The sequence below is a fragment of the Rhincodon typus genome, chromosome 1, assembly GCF_021869965.1.
Source record: "Rhincodon typus isolate 14 chromosome 1, sRhiTyp1.1, whole genome shotgun sequence".
Lineage (NCBI taxonomy): Eukaryota > Metazoa > Chordata > Chondrichthyes > Orectolobiformes > Rhincodontidae > Rhincodon > Rhincodon typus.
The window spans coordinates 110,859,821-110,877,188 of record NC_063332.1 but is presented as its reverse complement, the minus strand read 5'-3'; the positions used below and the strand labels follow the sequence as shown (position 1 = coordinate 110,877,188).

Below are 17,368 nucleotides of genomic sequence, written 5' to 3'. Positions count from 1 at the left end.
GCCCGAAACGTCAGCCTTCCTGCTCCTCTGATGCTGCTTGGCCTGCTGTGTTCATCCAGCTCTACACCTTGTTATGCTCAGAGAAGGAGCCAGTCTATCAAGGATAGTCAGCATGGCTTTGTAAGGGAGAGATCAAACTTGACTGAATTTTTCAAGGTGACTAGGTGTGTAGATGATGGTATTGCAGTTGATGTAGTCAACACTGATTTCAGTAGGGCCTTGGATAAGGCAGGCTGGTTAAGAAACCAAAAGTCCTTGGGATCTAGGGCAACTTGTCAAATTATATCCAAAACAGGCTTGGTTGCAGAAAGCAGAGGGTGATGGTCAAAAGGGTGTTTTTGTGAATGTAAGCTTGTGTCTAGAGACACACTATAGAGTTCAGTGCTGGGTCACTTGCTCTTTGTTGTGTACATTAATGATTTGGACATGAAGTTAAGTGATAGGATCAGCACATTTGCAGATGATACTAAAATTGGGATGACAGGATGATGTAGATGGGCTGGTCAGATGGGCTGATCAGTCACAAATTGAATTTAATTGAGATAAATGTGAGGTGATGCATTTTGGGAGGACTAACAAGCCAATGGTCTACACGTTGAATGGTAGGAACCTAGAAAGTACAGAGGATCAGAGGGACTTTGATGTGCAAGTCTATAGTTCCTTGAAAGCTACAGAACTGATGGATAAGGTGGTTAAGAACACATGAGGAGTGCTTGCCTTTATTAGTCAAGGCATTGAATAATAGCGAAAGGAGGTTATGATGGAGCTGCATATAAATTTAGGCCATAGCTGTAGTATTGTATATAGTTCTGGTGGCCACACAATAGTTAGGATGTGACTGTACTACAGAGGGTACAGAGGAGATCTCCAGATCTTTTCCTGGGGTTGAGAAATTCACCAGTAAACGGAAGCTAGATAGATTGGATTTTCTTTTTCTTAGATCGGAGAAGGCAGAAGGTGGGATTCGATTAAGGTGTACAAAGTCACGAGGGGCATAGACAGGGTAGATAGGGAGAAACTTTTTCAGGGAGTGGAGAATTCTTACCCTTGCTCCTATATTTTGCGCCAACACATTTGCCCATCAGCAAAAGTAATACCTGTCATGAACCAACAGAATTGGGCAATGTTTTGAAACTTAGATTTACAAAAATGTATTATTTTTAAACATCCTTTTAATTATTTTACTTGAAGAGAGCTAACCTGGTGCAGTTTGATTGATCTAAAAATGATTTATCACAAAATGTAAGCAATTTTAATCAGTGTCATCCACCACCTTGGAATATTGCGAACATTGGAAAATGACATTTTAAAAAAAAAACTTTATAGGTCCTTTTTTCTACTTATAGGTGGCAGAAGGGGGAAAAAAAACAGTAATGCTTGGAAATAGATATACTGGTACTCAACTCTGAAGTATAAATGACCAGTCAGATTAGTGAGTCTCATCTTCCAGTTTTATTAGCTTTTCCTTCCAGGACATTTTTAAAATAGTAAAAGCTTGTTAAAACTTGGCACTTGCAAAAGAGTTATATTTAAGAGTCAACTTGAAGGCCTGCTGACAGCCACAATTAGCAGAAACTCCCAATGGTGATCTAGGGGCAAGGCCAGCGATGTAGGCAACACCAGTTTCTGTTTTTAAAACAGCCAAAAAAGAAACCTGATTTGGCTACATTTGGGCATGAATTTCGGGAATATTTTGCATTGGATTGGCCAATTTTGATTACTGCTGAGAGAAATGGCACAACCTAGTGGAAAACTCAAGGCCACACTTGTCCATTCCGGAGATGACTAGTGCATTCACTCTCTACTTTGACCAAGACAAAATCTGATTTGATTTGATTTGTTGTTGTCACATGCACCGAGATACAATGAAAAATGTTGTTCTGCATGCTCTACAAGCAGATCGTATCATACTAAAGTGCATCAGGTAGCAGAACAGAGTACAGAATACAGTGTTACAGCAGTAGACAAGGTGCAGAGAGAGAGAGATCAACATTAATATTTGGGAGGTCTGTTCAAAAGTCTGAAAACAGCAGGGAAGAAGTTATTCTTGAATCTGTTCATACATGTATTCAAACTTTCATATCTTCTGCCCGACATAAGAGGGTGGAAGAGATTATAACTAGGGTGGGAGGGGTCTTTGATTATGTTGATTATGCTTTCCGAGGCAGAGGGTAGTATAGATGGAGTCAGTGGGTGGAAGGCTGGTTTGCAGGCTGTGTTCGATTCTCTGTAGTTTCATGTGGTCTCGTGAAGAGCAGTTGCCATACCATGCTGTGATGCATCCAGTTAAGATGCTTTCTGTGGCGCATGTATAAAAATTGGTAAGAGTCTTTGTGGACATGCCGAATTTCCTTAGCCTCCTGTGGAAGTAGAGGCATTGTTATGCTTTCTTGACCATCGAGTCGACGTGGGTGGACCAGGTCAGACCACTTGCAATGAATGCTAGAAGATAACTGAATATGATATGCAAATATTATTTAAAATATACTCTTATATTTGTTTAATCTAAATAGGTTGGGAGCCGTGGAACCGTGAAAGATTGCACATGTTTCAATGTCGGCAGGGATGTTGATAATCTTCGTAAGGCAATAGTAGGATTAGGTAGGTGTACGTTAACTCTGAACTTGCATTTTAAAGTATAGCTTGAATCATTTCTGTACCAAGCTTCTAGTTGTAGTTATTTGCCACCATTATTTTGGTAGAGACCATATTTAACGTGCTTATTAATGCTTTTTACTTTATAGAGTTTGTTCTTGATCAATAACGAATTAGTGCAGGTATTCATTAAGTACATATGCTGAATATTATAAAACCATATTTGTCTAGGTAAATCTTCATGACAATGATGTTAAATCTTTAATCTCTTATAAAAGGTGGAAATTTGTTATGTTCCACCACATGAATTGGTTAAGGTGAAAGGTTAAGTTTAAGGTAGATGCGTTTGAGGGAAAGCTGTAAAAGCATGTTAAGGAGAAAGGTATAGAAGAATATGTTAATAAGTTGGGGTGAGATATAGTAACATAGAAGGATGTTCAAGTGGAACATAAACACCAGCATAAACTAGACATCATTATTTGTCTCTCTGCTTTATAATTCAATGAAATTCAAAGCTATTGTGAAAAGATTGAAATAATCATTTTATTTTGCTTTCTTCTTAGTCTGTGTGGAAATAGGAACGTTATCTGGGGTTTCTGCAGGAGTTCTGATCTCCTGCTGTAACTCTGGTGGATGGTCTACAGAAATCCCAAAGAAATGGTGGATTTTTTATGAACATGAATGCCCATTAGGCCTAACACATCTATAACTTTTGTGATAGATCTCAACCATAATTACTTACCTTACAGCCAGTGCCAGAAATTTCCACCCGGACTCTCCTGATTTCCTGGCATAACTTTGGTGCTAACCTCAGAGAAGTGTTGTAAATGGCCTTCATGATACTTCTCAATGGAAGTTCTACCAATCTTCCAGAGTTGTCAATTGGAGATTGTTGAACTCCATCTCCGTATTCTATTACACCTGGCTTTTCTGGGAACGCATCTGGTAGACAATGTTTTAGAAGTTGTATGGTTAGATTTCTTTGTCCTACCTGCTAACTGTCACAACAAAATCCTGGTTGGAGTTCTTCAAGTTATTAATGTTCCAGATAAGATACTCCAAATTGTTCTCCCGTCACAACAGCGTTAATTTAGAAAGGATCCTTTCCCTTGTGGATACTTTCCTCCCTGAACAATTGAATTTATGTTGTAAAGGATGTCAACTTAACCAGACTTTCTTAAGTTAACAAAAGAGCGAGTTTATTAGTTACTAATCACAAGAAGAAATAATAACAAAACACACATATACAGATTAGAAATGAGAAATAAGATATAAGATAAATGATGGAAGATATCTGGCTTTGTTTCTGGGTCTTCTGTGGAGAGTAGAATGCTGATAGTTGAGCAGTCAATTTTGAGATTCTTAGCTTTTCAGATTAGTTTAAATTATTTTGTCCTTTTATTTCTGACTGCTTGCTAGCTGACATATAGCTCTCAGAGAAATTGAATCCTTTACCTGCAATGCAATCATGAACATTGGGTGTTTCTTTGACTTTAACCATCACAGCATACTAACACTCAAATCTAGACTGGAGCATGTGAGTCCCTCAGCTCACTAGCACACCTGGCACTAACAGACACAGACCAGGGTTGAACTGGCTGTGAACCCTCGTTTTGAACTCTCAAAAGTACAAGGCACAAGACATGTCTATTGCCCAGACTGCTGTCTTTTCCCCGACCATGTTCACACTTGGGGATAACTTCCAGTTTGTAGGTTCATTTCTCCCCTTTTAAGTACATCCCTTTGATGATTCTTTAACACTTTATCATGTGGGATGTTCCAGGATCTCTCTCTTTTCAGACAACCACAGAATTTACATCTGCTTTATGAATTTGCATATGCTGTATGTCTTTTCCTTTAAAAAAGAGACAGCATAAATGAAGTTCAAGTTCACTTTAGGCAATCCAGGATTATGATCGATGGTCATGACAGAACTTAACAAATGTATTTACCCACTGATGGCATTGAAAAGACCAAGCCATTTTAGGAGGATTCTTGCTGTTGCCTACATTGTTAATGCAAAGAAAGTTCCAAACTGCACCAGTATGGAAATCCCAGATTAACATCAAAACAGAACTAAATACATTTCTAAAACCATTTGGTTCTGCTTTTGTGCAGCATGAGCTTTCTGACTGGAATCTACTGGGACTTCCTTTGAGAATGGCTGCATTCCAACATCAGCAATCAGACTTAATAAACACACTGACAGCTCCATTTTGTGATGGATCAACCTACATATTGGTCCCCATCAAAACTTGACTATATGGAGGGTTTTGATTTGTACTACTAGTACTACAGCTTTACTGTAATCAGATTTTTAAAATTAGTTTAAAATTGATAGGAAATACCAATAAGAATCTTGAAATGTTTCCAGATCTATGGCCAGATTTGGAAGATCAAAATTAAAATCAAGCAGGAAGTTTGCTACTGCTGAGGGTATCATTTGGAACTTGAGCTGATCTGTTTTAGATGAGACTATTAAGATTGAACAATCTATTAAGCTAGAAAGGAATGCTGAATTTCTCTGGTGGGGTCACAGTAGCTACGTAAATAAGGTATCTTACCTGTAGGCAGCTATAGATGCCATTTGAGGGTTTCCATCATTCCATTTGGAACTATTGTAAATTTAGGAAAAGTTCCAACAATTACAGAATTAAAGATAAAGTTAATAGCTTTCAATGTCAACGGTGCATGTATCTAAAAACTACGTATATGCTTCAACCAGAATTGTGAGCAAATTTTGCAGTTATGATTTGGCAATTATTACAAAATTTTATCCTTAATGATCAGAAATACTGTTAGTTCTGCTTTTACCTACAATATGCTGGTAGCGAAATTGCTATGATGTTATCACCAGATGTTATTACCAGACATGTAGATCCAAGCCAGGATCCTGGTTTGATAGATCATCTCTTCTTTTGTTAAGGTTTCAACGAAGTGGTCTTTCACTGAAATATAAGCACACAGTGTTGCAGATTTTGCTTTAACAACAAAACAGAAGTTTACCATGAAGGGAACAGGATAAAATACAATAATTAGTCTATTTATCTATAATACAAACTCAAAGGTTTTAAACATAACATTTCAACAGAAGTATAATCCCATTAATCACAAAATATTAGTTTATAAATTGAGAAGAAAAGAAACAACTTTTGTATAGTACCCAAAAGACCCCTCCTGTAACAATACTCAAAATGTTGTTTGTATAATACTCACCACCAGAGTGCCTATATCTAACACCTTGGCTCGTGATTTCAATCTTTAAACTGGAACTGCAGGAGCCTTCTTCCTGGAGATATCATACATTTTTTTAAGGTATTCAGCCTAGTAACGCCTTCGGGTTTTATTCCAAAACCTCTCACCTGGAACTAACACTAACATTTCACTCCAAGGTAATCTAAGTCACAAAATCTATCATTCTCAGGAACACTGCTGTGTACAGCCATCCTGTACCAAGGTCTTCCCAGGATTAATATTACCCAAAGTTAAAAATGAAACTAGCATTCTCTCTCCCTCAGCTACGGGTGTTTCTATTCAACTCAAAAGAAAACAATTGCAATAACTCTCTACCAAACCTTCGAGGCCCCAGTATTTACGATGCTGGGCTACAAACAATGTAAATCAAACAACCAGTGCAGAAAATCCATTCACGCTATAGCCAAGTTTCAAAAACTGTTCTATTAGAAGAAATCACCACAGTTACAGAAATACTTACATCTGTATTATTAAATTCAGACACAGAAAAATACCCTGCTCGTTACAAACTCAAAGCCATAAATCCAACAACTAACAACAACTTACATTAAAAATTATACATATAAAACCCATAGTTTATGTTACAGTATTTTATATTTAACAGCAAGGTAGCCTACCGTTATAATCCACAAGTTTTATTGCAACATGTTCCTCATATCTGGGAAGGGGAAATCTGGTACTTTACGTATTTGCATAATCTCCCATCAAAAACAGGGTTTTTCAACTGGAAATTACTGACTTAGTTGCTGGTTGGCAGGGGATTTTGTTTTGCTTTGCCACTGATTTTCATGGCAAGATAGAGATAAATATTTTAGGAATATGTTTGTGCATTATGTGTTCCTAACTCCTATCTAGACTTACAACATTATAAGCACCCTTAATGAGAAGCTAATTTTAATTTTTAATCTAATTTTAGGAACTAATGAACAAGCAATCATCGAAATTCTGACACACAGAAGCAACTGGCAACGTCAACAAATTTGTAAAGAATACAAGGGAACCTGCGGACGTGTGCGTGTCAGACTGTTAAGATAATCTACCAAGGAAGATTACTTTTGGCTCTGTAGCTTAAATGTTTTGATTTGAGTATAATGCATGCAGTTAGAATTGCTGCTTTCCTTATTGCTCAAATTATGATAAGTCACAATAGACAAAACTTTCTAGAAATGACTTTTTCTCCCCTTCTTTATATAACCCTATCCATCACCTACACCTCTATCATTTCAATTCCACTGTACTACTGAGCACTAGGATGTCCATAGTAACAAAGTATGATGATTGTCCTATTTTGCTGTCTTTGTCTCATAATTATTATTGATAATGATCTGATTTCCTGTTGAGATATATTTATAACTGTGTGAGATTAGGTACTCAGCAAATTACAAATATGAGTTGATATTCCATGTTAATTGTAAAATACTGTACCTTCATTGATTGAAAGATACAAACCACTTGTAGATTTGTTTTAACAAGGTGTAGAGCTGGATGAACACAGCAGGCCAAGCAGCATCATAGGAGCAGGGGATGCTTGGTCTGCTGTGTTCATCCAGCTCTACACCTTGTTATCTCAGATTCTCCAGCATCTGCAGTTCCTACTATCTCTGTAGATTTGTTTTGTTTTTACTACAGATATATTACTAAGGAAGATACATGCCTAAGATGTGCTTACTTCAAACAAATCCAGAATTCAGTTGTCTGGGTAAAGGGATTAAAAAAATGAACAACTGCTGATTCTTGAAATCAGAAACAACAGAAATCGCTAGAAAAGCTTAGTAGCTCTGGCAGCGTCTGTAGAGAGAAAGCAGGGTTAACATTTTGGTCCAGAAGGGTCATTGGACCTGAAACGTTAGCTCTGCTTTCTCTCCACAGATGCTGCCAGACCTGCTGAATTTCTCCAGGAATTTCTATTGTTGTGTCTGGGTAAAGATTTTCTGCCCAAAATCTCTTTCCAGGTAATCCTGGAAAACTTAAATGTGGTAATAATCACTAACTAATAGGGGAATTAAAACAAATGCAGTCCTGTCAGAATCAACAATGTATAATTACTAGTTCCCAAAGGACTCACAGACAACTATATGTTCTGCTCTTATCTTTGAGATATTTAACAATAGCAATCTAAAAGCAGGAGCATTTTTGGAAACTGCTGTTAAATAAATCTTGTGTTAACAAGTGGAATGATGTTAAGAAAGTGCATAAATAGAACTGTTGATTGGATAATGTTCTGGTTAGTCTTAAAAGCATCATATACTATGATGGTAATTTACAACTTCCCCTCTTGTTGTGTAACTGAATAAAACGATTATGACTGATATAAACCTCCACCAGCAGTGCAGTAGAACATGAACGTCCCTGTAATGATGGCCATGGCATTTTTGCATTGGTTTGAACAGATTAAGTAGCAATAGAGAGTAAATTAAAACAAGTTTTTTTTTCTATCCTTATCATGTCAAAACAAGACACCATCTTGAATAACTTACTGGAGAATTTTGTTTTTGATATAGTATAATATTATGTAACTAATTGACAGACCCATTAATTAAACACTCATATGTGGTTAACATTTTATAATTGAAAAACAGGTAACAGGAGGTTTTCTATCAGGAGTAAAGAAAAGTGAACCTCATTAAAATGTCAGCATGGTCAGTGATGGCACCTATGCCTCAGTGCCAGAAGGTTACATTTTGAAATCCCACTCTACAACCAGAACCAGTAGACAGAATTTTAAATACATTTTCAATGAGTACTATATTGCTACCTCAGTATAAAACCAATATTGTGAATTGACAAACTGCCAAAGTAAGTGTCGGATTTTAATTTCCAGTAATTTGTCTTTCGGATTAAATTTTATGGTCAAGTAAATGTGAAAGACCTCTGAAGAACAGGGATGGGGTTCTTCTGTTGTTCCAACCATCCTTCATTCCTCAAACTATATCACTGGAGCTGATTAACTAGTTTGTATTTCATTGCTGTCAGTGAGACAGATTGTGTGCTGTCACTTCCCTGCAGTTCAAGAATGGCTGTACCTAAAACTGAGTAAATGCACAGTGTTTTAGGATTTAGATGTATTGAGGATGTAATTGGTACTGCATAAATTTCAGGTTGAACAGCAGGGCACTTCAGAGGTTACAGTGTAAGGCACCAGAATAAGTAATTGCTAAACAATTTTGGAAAAAAAAACTAAATGGTTTAGTTCTACATTGTTATAACCTTTTATGTGGCTGGCCTGCTTTTCTATTTCAGGAGCTAATTGATGATTTAAAAGGTGACCTTTCTGGTGACTTTAAAAATGTGATCACTGCTCTGGTGTTGCCGCCAGCACTATTTGATGCACAGGAGCTAGAAAGAGCAATGCGGGTGAGCTCGATTTTCTGTTACTTTTGGCTTGTCCATTTATATAAATTGAGGACTATTTTATCCGCTTATCAACAATAGCAACTTTTTTTTTTACACAAACTCTGTACATCACGACTTGGTTGTACTTCATATTGTAGGCTTTGGAAAGAGTGAAATGCAATAATTTCTGAAGTTTTCCAGATGTCCAGTTTGATCCTGTTCAGTTTCATCCCATTTTTGTTCAGATTGTAGGTGAAATAACAGCTTGTAACAGCATACTGCTCCTTTACTAAATGTTTTGTATCCCAACATAAAATACGCTATCGTCATGAACCAGTACCTCAGTTTGATAGTTGAATGACTGGGAGGGTTCTAATAATGGTTAGTGTAATGGAGGTCTGAGTTCTGGAGACTGAAAGTTGGGAAATGCCTCCTTGCTAAGATGTGAGTAATGATGACAGAGCTTCTTAAATATGGCTAATAACTAGAACTATGTGTATAGCTTTGGATACGAGAAGGTCAGCTGAGCCCTGATTTGATGCTACATCGTCTGCTGTTGCCCATAGTAATCGTTCCTCATCTTTGAAACTCCTATAGTTAAAAGGAATTCCCAAAGGAAAGCTCTGCATTGAAAACTTTCAATTCAGAGACCAATGTACAGAATAGTACTTGAATAGTAGGAAACAAAAATGAATTGTAAAAATGGCCTTCAAAAGAATGGAACCAATAAATAGTAAGAAAATAAGTGACTTGCAATAAAAAAAAATATGTCAGGAACTTAAATTCTAGACACCCGGAAGTCTGTTGTAAAGTCCATATATTTTTCAGGTTTTTTTTTAACGTTAGTAGCTGGCTCCTAAACCAATGATAAACAAATCCGCAGGAAAGCCAATTAAATTGTGCACAATTCTCAGTCCTTTATTGAAGTATATGCACTTTAGCAGCCTCAGCTCAGTCAGATACTATCAGCTGCAGGATTCCAGCACTCAAATTCAATGCTGCACATCCCTCTTATCAAGGCTCTTGTGTAAAGACTAAAGTGGGAAGACTTGTCTTCCATCAGTCAGCTTGGCCTGAATTTTAAACTTGCCACTCTTTCACAGCAGGGTTAATCAATAGTGTTTTGGAAACACTGAAATTTGACCAGCAGATTAATGAGTAGGTTTTCTAACTCAGCCATGGCATTTACATCTGACTTCTGGGTTTCTCAACCAATTGTAGAGGACAAGTATAGTGATGACCCACAGGTATAGTTGATGCATCATTATATAAAGATAACCTGTAAGGATGAGAAAAGAAGTAGACAGAGCCAGACACCTAACAGATGGAAGGTCAACAAGAGAAGGTTGTGTTGTATATAGATAATGGGTCTAAAAGGGTTAATGTTTGTTACTGCATAAAGCTTCATCCAATTAGATGAGGTCACTCTTGCTAGCATAGAGATAGGGCAGAACATCTTACAATCTCATAGAGTATAAATCTGTATCCATGGATCTTCTCATAGTCTTATTAAAAATAGACTTTTAATCAATCTCTTTGGACGTGTTATGATCTGGCCAAGAGCTAGGGACATGACAATTGCACCACAAGACCCAGATCCTCATGGTCTTATTAACAATGTCTAACCAACTAATGTAACTTGTTTCATTGGTATCGTACAATGAAATTCATTTTATTAAGACAACACCCTCCTCTTGTTAAGACTCAGCAGTGTCTAATCCTCTCCTACTGTAAACTAATCAGACACTCAGACCTAGTCAAATGAAAGAGAATTGGTGGCCGTACTCTTGTCACACAAGTTGCATCTTAGTTCTCTGATGCATCATTGACATTTTCAATGATCACTCCTGAACTCACGTGGCTTCAGCTGTATCTTTCTTAAGTGTCATTGGTAGGCTTCTCATATTGCATCATTCAGACTGTTAGAATTTAGCCCTTGTCTTCAATTACCCATCTGCTGACTCTGCTTGGCATGCAAACATTTGTTGGAAAATTATTTGATTCAGGATGAAGGCATCATGGCAATTTCCTGGTTAACTCGCACAATGTGCATGTTTTTTTATTTTCTGGGTTCATACTTGATGCTGAAACTTAATGGAGTGGAATCCCTTTGACTGATGTATCCTGCTGGTTGATATAAGGGTTACTGCGTTGTCACATGTGTGCAGTCAATGGCTCCATGCACCTATGGGAATTTGGCCAGGAGAAGAAATCCCAGGGCCCTCTTATTCAAACTGGCCTCAATCGTAACAAATTAGGTATAAGTATTAACTCTGCCAAACAGTGTTAGCCACTTGGAAGATGAACATTGGCTCAGCAAATTGTGAACTCCTGCTCAGTCGCCAGCAGATCACTGGAAAGTGTGAGAGGCAAAAAAAAATCCAGAGCCATTGTAATCTTGAAAATCATTGGCTATGTGTGCCCACTGTGTCCACTTGGCAGGAGGGGGCAGCAGTAATTTATTTTGACAATGTTTTGCTGGGTAAGGGTATCAAGGCAACTGGTTGAAGGCAGGTAAAAGGTGTTGAGGTACAGTACCGATCCACAATCATTTGATTGAATTTTAGAACAGATTTGAGAGGTTGAACAATCTGCCCACATTTCTGTGAACAGCTGGAGTGAACAATAACAGTTGTTAACAGCTCACATCTCCAGCAAATTTAAAAAAAAGTCTTGAGCTGGAAGTGTAGGGACACGTCTAACTCATGTCAAATCCTGTTTGATGCCCTGCTACAGTAAAATCTGACATATTATTGTTCTTAAATTGACCTTGGCAGTGAATGAGTCAACGTGCTGTGAGAGGAAGTGCTTTATCGTTATCAAAGGCATAATACTAGACATACTGTGACTAAGAAAATGGGAACATTTCTTCATGGAAGAAGAGATTTTTTTAAAAGAGAGCAATGCACATTTAAGATGGAAGCAAACTAGGGACAGAATAGATGTGACATATGTATGAAAATGTGTATACATTGAAGAAAGTTGGTCAGGATTTTGCATATTATTTAAATGTATCAACATATTGGAATCTAGAATTAAAGAAAATGTGGCAGATATTCCTATTCTTGGCTATGCTGGATCACATAAACACATCACACAGAACAAACATTGACAGAATAATCCATGGTGTGCGATAGCCTAGTGATTATGGTGCTGGATTTGTAACCTGGAAGTTGAATTCAAATTTCACCTTGGTAAGTTGGTGTATTAATGTTGTTTAAAGAAGAAAATAATGTCAGGTCTGACTTTTATCGAACTCTAGACCCAATGTAGTTGACTCTCAATTGGCCACTGAAAACGCCTTGCAAGCTAGTTGGATGTATCAAACAGCTACAAAGACCAATAAATGGAATAAAATCTGAAGGACCAGCTGGCATAAAAGCGACAGAGGTACACCTGTCCAATTGGCCCCGAAAAACCCTCCTCATTAATATCTAGAGACATATGCCAAAATAAGCTGTTCCATAGACGAGTTAAACATCAACTGGTCATAGTCATACTTACAAAATCAACCAATGGGTCAGATTCATAAGTCCCTAAAAGCTGCCAGATTGTCATTAAGAGGCCAATTGGCTTGATAATGTTCATCAGGGAAGGGATATGTTACTCCAGTTCCATGATTTGGTTGACATTTACTGGCCTCAATATAGCCAGGATTGGACAACAGATAAAACCTTGGCACTGTTGCCTGCATCCTAAGAATAAATTTTAATTTAGAGGAAATAATTTTCTGTTAATAGGACACAGAAGTATAAGGAGCAAGCAATTCTGTTCATATTTTCTCTTATTCACTTGTTTGAGACAATGCAAAATACACAGGAATAAGAGCAAGTAAACGTGTTTCCATGTCTTTCTCCATACCCTCTCTGCTAAAACTATATCCATCTTCATATTGTCTGCATTTGCTAGCCTGAGCTCCAGCTCAAATGTTCTTGCTGCATAATTGTTTTAGTTTTGTAGCAAATTGTCCAATCTCATCTCAACACATCAAATACATTAAGGATGTATCAGAAGTGAAAGCACATTGTGCTAACATGTTTAAACGTCTCCGTCCTCCCTACTGCAATGCTCTTCAGTTATTTTAATGAACCTGCTTTGACAGGCTTCCAGGGCAGATAGGACTGACACCTGTGCCTATTAGCTCAGGGGTAGGGACACTACCACTGCAACAAAGAGCCTCCAATGCTCTTTAATTTTAGTTTGGTTATTTAGTGCATTTGAATTTCATTGGTCATAAAAAGTAAAAATAAAAATTGAGGTTGATGTTTCTGAAGAGCAGAGTGAAATAACAATAGTCTTATATTACTGCTTGGACTTCTGTCTGCTCTGCTCTTTTTTCCAGCAAAGATTACTCAGCTGTAGAAAATTCTGCAGACCCTTGAGAACTTTCAGAGAATAGGGTCAATGGAAAGAACATTGAGTAATAAACATTATTTTTAATTTAGCTTTACTTTCGTTCTGAAATTTTCTTTGACTTGATTTCTTTAGGGACCTGGTACAAATGAAAGTGTGCTGATCGAAATTCTTGCTACAAGAAGCAACCAGCAATTAAAAGAAATAAAGGAAGCTTACCATTCAGGTACATGTATTTTTTTATTGCAAATATTTTGTTATGTCCAAAGACTAGAAGAAAACTGCTTTCTGACACCCTTGCCAAATTCAGTGCTTAAAAATGGATTCAAGGCTGGTAGTTTTATTTTCTTTACTTAACTTGCTAGTTGGAAAATGTGCTGGAACGATTTGGGTGGATCTGCTTTCTTTAAGGTTATTTGCTGAGATCTTGAAAGTCATCAGCACAGTTTGTTTAAAAATTAGCCCGAGAATAGACTATTCAATCTGAAAACCGTATTAAGAGGTATTTGTTTACTTGAGGAACTTCATAAGGTACAGTTTATAGGTCAGCAGGCAAAATGGATGATTTGCAGAGTTTTGGGATCATTAACGACAAACTTTGCCCTCTAAACTAAGATAAGAACAAAGACAAGTTTTTCAGCTCTTTTCTCCTTTTTGGCATCTGTTCAAAGAGATCATGGTTAATATGTGGTATAACTACATATAGTTGCCTGTGCTCCCTATTGTTAAGAGGCCTTCCAAGCCTATTTTTGAAGTGGACTTACAAGCCCACTGCAACTAGAGTACTTTAATGGAATTTCTTGTTTGCAACAGAACTTTGTATCCACTCTAAACTATGGTCCTAGTTCCTGCTGTTCTACTACACATGCATGTCTAAGCACGCCTTTGCAAATACTGAAAGCCTACATGTCTAAATAGTTATTTTAATCAATGTGTGCAGACATGTTATTAGACATCTCTGGAACAGGTAGAACTTGAACCTAGGCCTCTACCACTGTGCCACAAGAGTCCCAAACTAAATTTACAAGTGTAGGTGTAGATATTTGTAACCACCCTATATCATAACACATCTCAGCAGCAGGTGGGATTTGAACCCAGACTTCCTGACACAAAGGTATGGGAACTACCACTATACCACAAACACCCTTCTTACACATCAGAGTAGATATTTTCTAATCAACCTGCTCAGGGATGTTATGATAGACTTTGGGAGCAGGTGAATCTTGAATTTGGGCTTTCTGGTCCAGATGTACCAGTGCACCACAAGGACCACGACATCATAAGGATCCTTTAAATTCTGGATGTCTTTCATCAACCTGTTCCGATGGGTTATGACGCACCTATGGAGCATGTGGAACTTAAATCCATACCTCCTAGATCAGAGGTAGGGACACTACCACAAAACACCTAGTTACCTTACTACTTTCCACTGCTAGGTATTTCATTTGAGAATTCCCCTCTTTTTATGAGTGTTTCCTAACTACTCATGAAAAGCCTGGCTCGAATTCTTTGCCTGTGAAACCCCCTCACTCCATCCTTAGACTTCCAATAGTAGAAATAAATTTTAATGTTTTTATGGGATGTGTGTATTTTTGACTCAGCCTGCATTTACCGCACACCCCTAATTCCTTTTGTGAAAGTAATCTTGAGCCGTCATTGTGAACCACTACAGTTCAAGGCTGCTAAGTACATCCTAAGTGCAGTTAGGGAGGGAGTTCTAAGATTTTGAGCCATTGACAGTGAAGGAAAGACGATATAGTTCTACGTCAGGATGGTGTGTGGGTAGGAGCGGAACCTGCAGGTTGGTGGAGCTCCCGTGTGTCTATTGCTCTTGACCTTATACGTGGTAGTGCTTATGTCTTTGGAAGGTGCTGTCAAAGAAGCTGTGGTGTTGCTGCAGTGCATCTTGCTGATGGTGCAGCCTGCTGCTACTGTGTTTCAGTGGTGAAGGCAATGAATGTTGAAAGTGGTGGATAACGTGCCAGTAAAGTGGCTTGCTTTGTCTTGGACGGTATCAAGCCTTTACAGTGTTGCTAGAGTTGCAATCATCCAGGCAAGCGGAGAGCATTCCATTACATTGCTTACTTGAGTGTGGTAGATTGATGGGCAGGCTTTGGGAAGGCTGGAGGTGAGTTAATTCTTTGCTGAAGTCTTCCTAGCCACTAACTTGCTGTTGTAGCCATATTATATTTATATGGCAGTTCCAGTTCAGTTCCTGGTCAATGATAACCCCAGGATGTTTATTCGGTGCTTGTCGTGCCATTGATTGTCAAGGAGAGATAGTCAAATTCTCTCTTGTTGGAGAAGTTCATGGCCTTGAACTTGTATGGCACAAATGTTATTTGTCACTTATCAGCTCAAGCCTGGATGTTGTCTAGGTTTTGCTACATATAGGCACTGTATGTGAGGAGTCGTGAATGGTGCTGAACGTTTTGTAATCACCAGCAAACATCTCTACTTTTGACCTGATGATGGTGGGAGCAGCTAAATACGATTGGGCCTAGGACACTACCCTGGGGAACTCCTGCAGAGATGTCTTGGAATTAGGAATGACTGATCTCCAATAACCACAAACATCTTAATTTATGCTGGGTATTATTTCAGCCGAGAATAAGTGTGGGGTGATGTACTTAGGGCGAGACAAACAAGGCAAAGGTGATGAATGGTAGGACCCTGGGAAGTACCAAGAATCAGAAGGAAATTTGTAGTCATGTTCACTGGTCCCTTAAGGTAGCGGGACAGTAGATGAAGTGGTTAAAAAGGCATATAATATATTGACTTTATTAACCAAGGCAGAGAGTTTGAAAGGAGGGAGTTTATGCTGGAACTGTATAATATGTTGGTTAGGCCACAGCTACAGTATTGTGTGCAGTTCTGGAATCCACATTATTGGAGGAATGTGATACTTTGACAAAGGCGCACAAGAGATTTACTAGAACGTTACTAAGACTGGAGAGTTTTAGTTATAAAGAGAGATTGGATACACAGGAGTTGTTTTCCTTGGAGAATAGGAGACTGAAGATGGGCATGATCGAGATGAATAAAATTGTGAGGGCATAGACAGGATAAACAGGAAGAAATGTTTCCCCTTGCTGGAGGAACCAATGACCAGGGACATAGACTTAAGATAAAGTGCAGGAGATTTGGAGGGGATGTGAGGAAATATTTGTTTCACCCTGAGGGTGGTGAAAATCTGGAACTCACCACTGTAAGGGTGGTAAAGGCAAAAGCCCTTGTAGCATTTAAGAAGTATTTAGACATTCACCTGCAATGTCAAGGCATACAAGGCTATAATCCAAGTGCCAGAAAATGGGCTTAAAATAGTTAGGTTCTTGTTTTTGACCAGTGCAGACTTGATCAGCCAAAGGGCCTTTCTCAGTGCTATAGATCTCTTTGATTCTAAAAAGAGATTTTTTAACCCGAGTGGCCCTGGAAGAACCAAAGCTCAGGGTTAGTGAGCAGGATTTTGATAAGCAAGTTGTCCACATGGTTTGTTCCCCATCAACCAATGTTCGAAATCTGTTCAGTGACTACTTAAAAGCTGCAATATGACTTCAGGCAGGATGATCTCCCGCCAACCTTCCTTCCTGCCCAACTGAACACTCCACATCATTTCTGTTCAGGCCAATATAGAGAATTGTAAGGGATATAGAACATAGAACATTACAGCGCAGTACAGGCCCTTCTGCCCTCGATGTTCCGCCGACCTGTGAAACCAATCTGAAGCCCATCTAACCTAAACTATTCCATTATCATCCATATGTTTATCCAATGACCATTTAAATGCCCTTAAAGTTGGCGAGTCTACTACTTTTGCAGGCAGGGCATTCCA

The 17,368-nt window shown here is 38.2% G+C and overlaps 1 protein-coding gene across 2 annotated transcripts in view; it reads left to right on the top strand.

The window, feature by feature from the left end:
* The window catches only part of anxa3a (annexin A3a), a 62,413-nt gene that overhangs the window by 15,168 nt on the left and 29,877 nt on the right, over positions 1 to 17,368 (top strand). For both annotated transcript variants that reach the window (XM_048598268.1, XM_048598272.1), the window contains 4 exons: positions 2,514 to 2,601; positions 6,767 to 6,861; positions 9,091 to 9,204; positions 13,672 to 13,762. In XM_048598268.1, the coding sequence (XP_048454225.1) occupies positions 2,514 to 2,601; positions 6,767 to 6,861; positions 9,091 to 9,204; positions 13,672 to 13,762 (388 nt within the window). The remainder of the gene's footprint in view (positions 1 to 2,513; positions 2,602 to 6,766; positions 6,862 to 9,090; positions 9,205 to 13,671; positions 13,763 to 17,368) is intronic.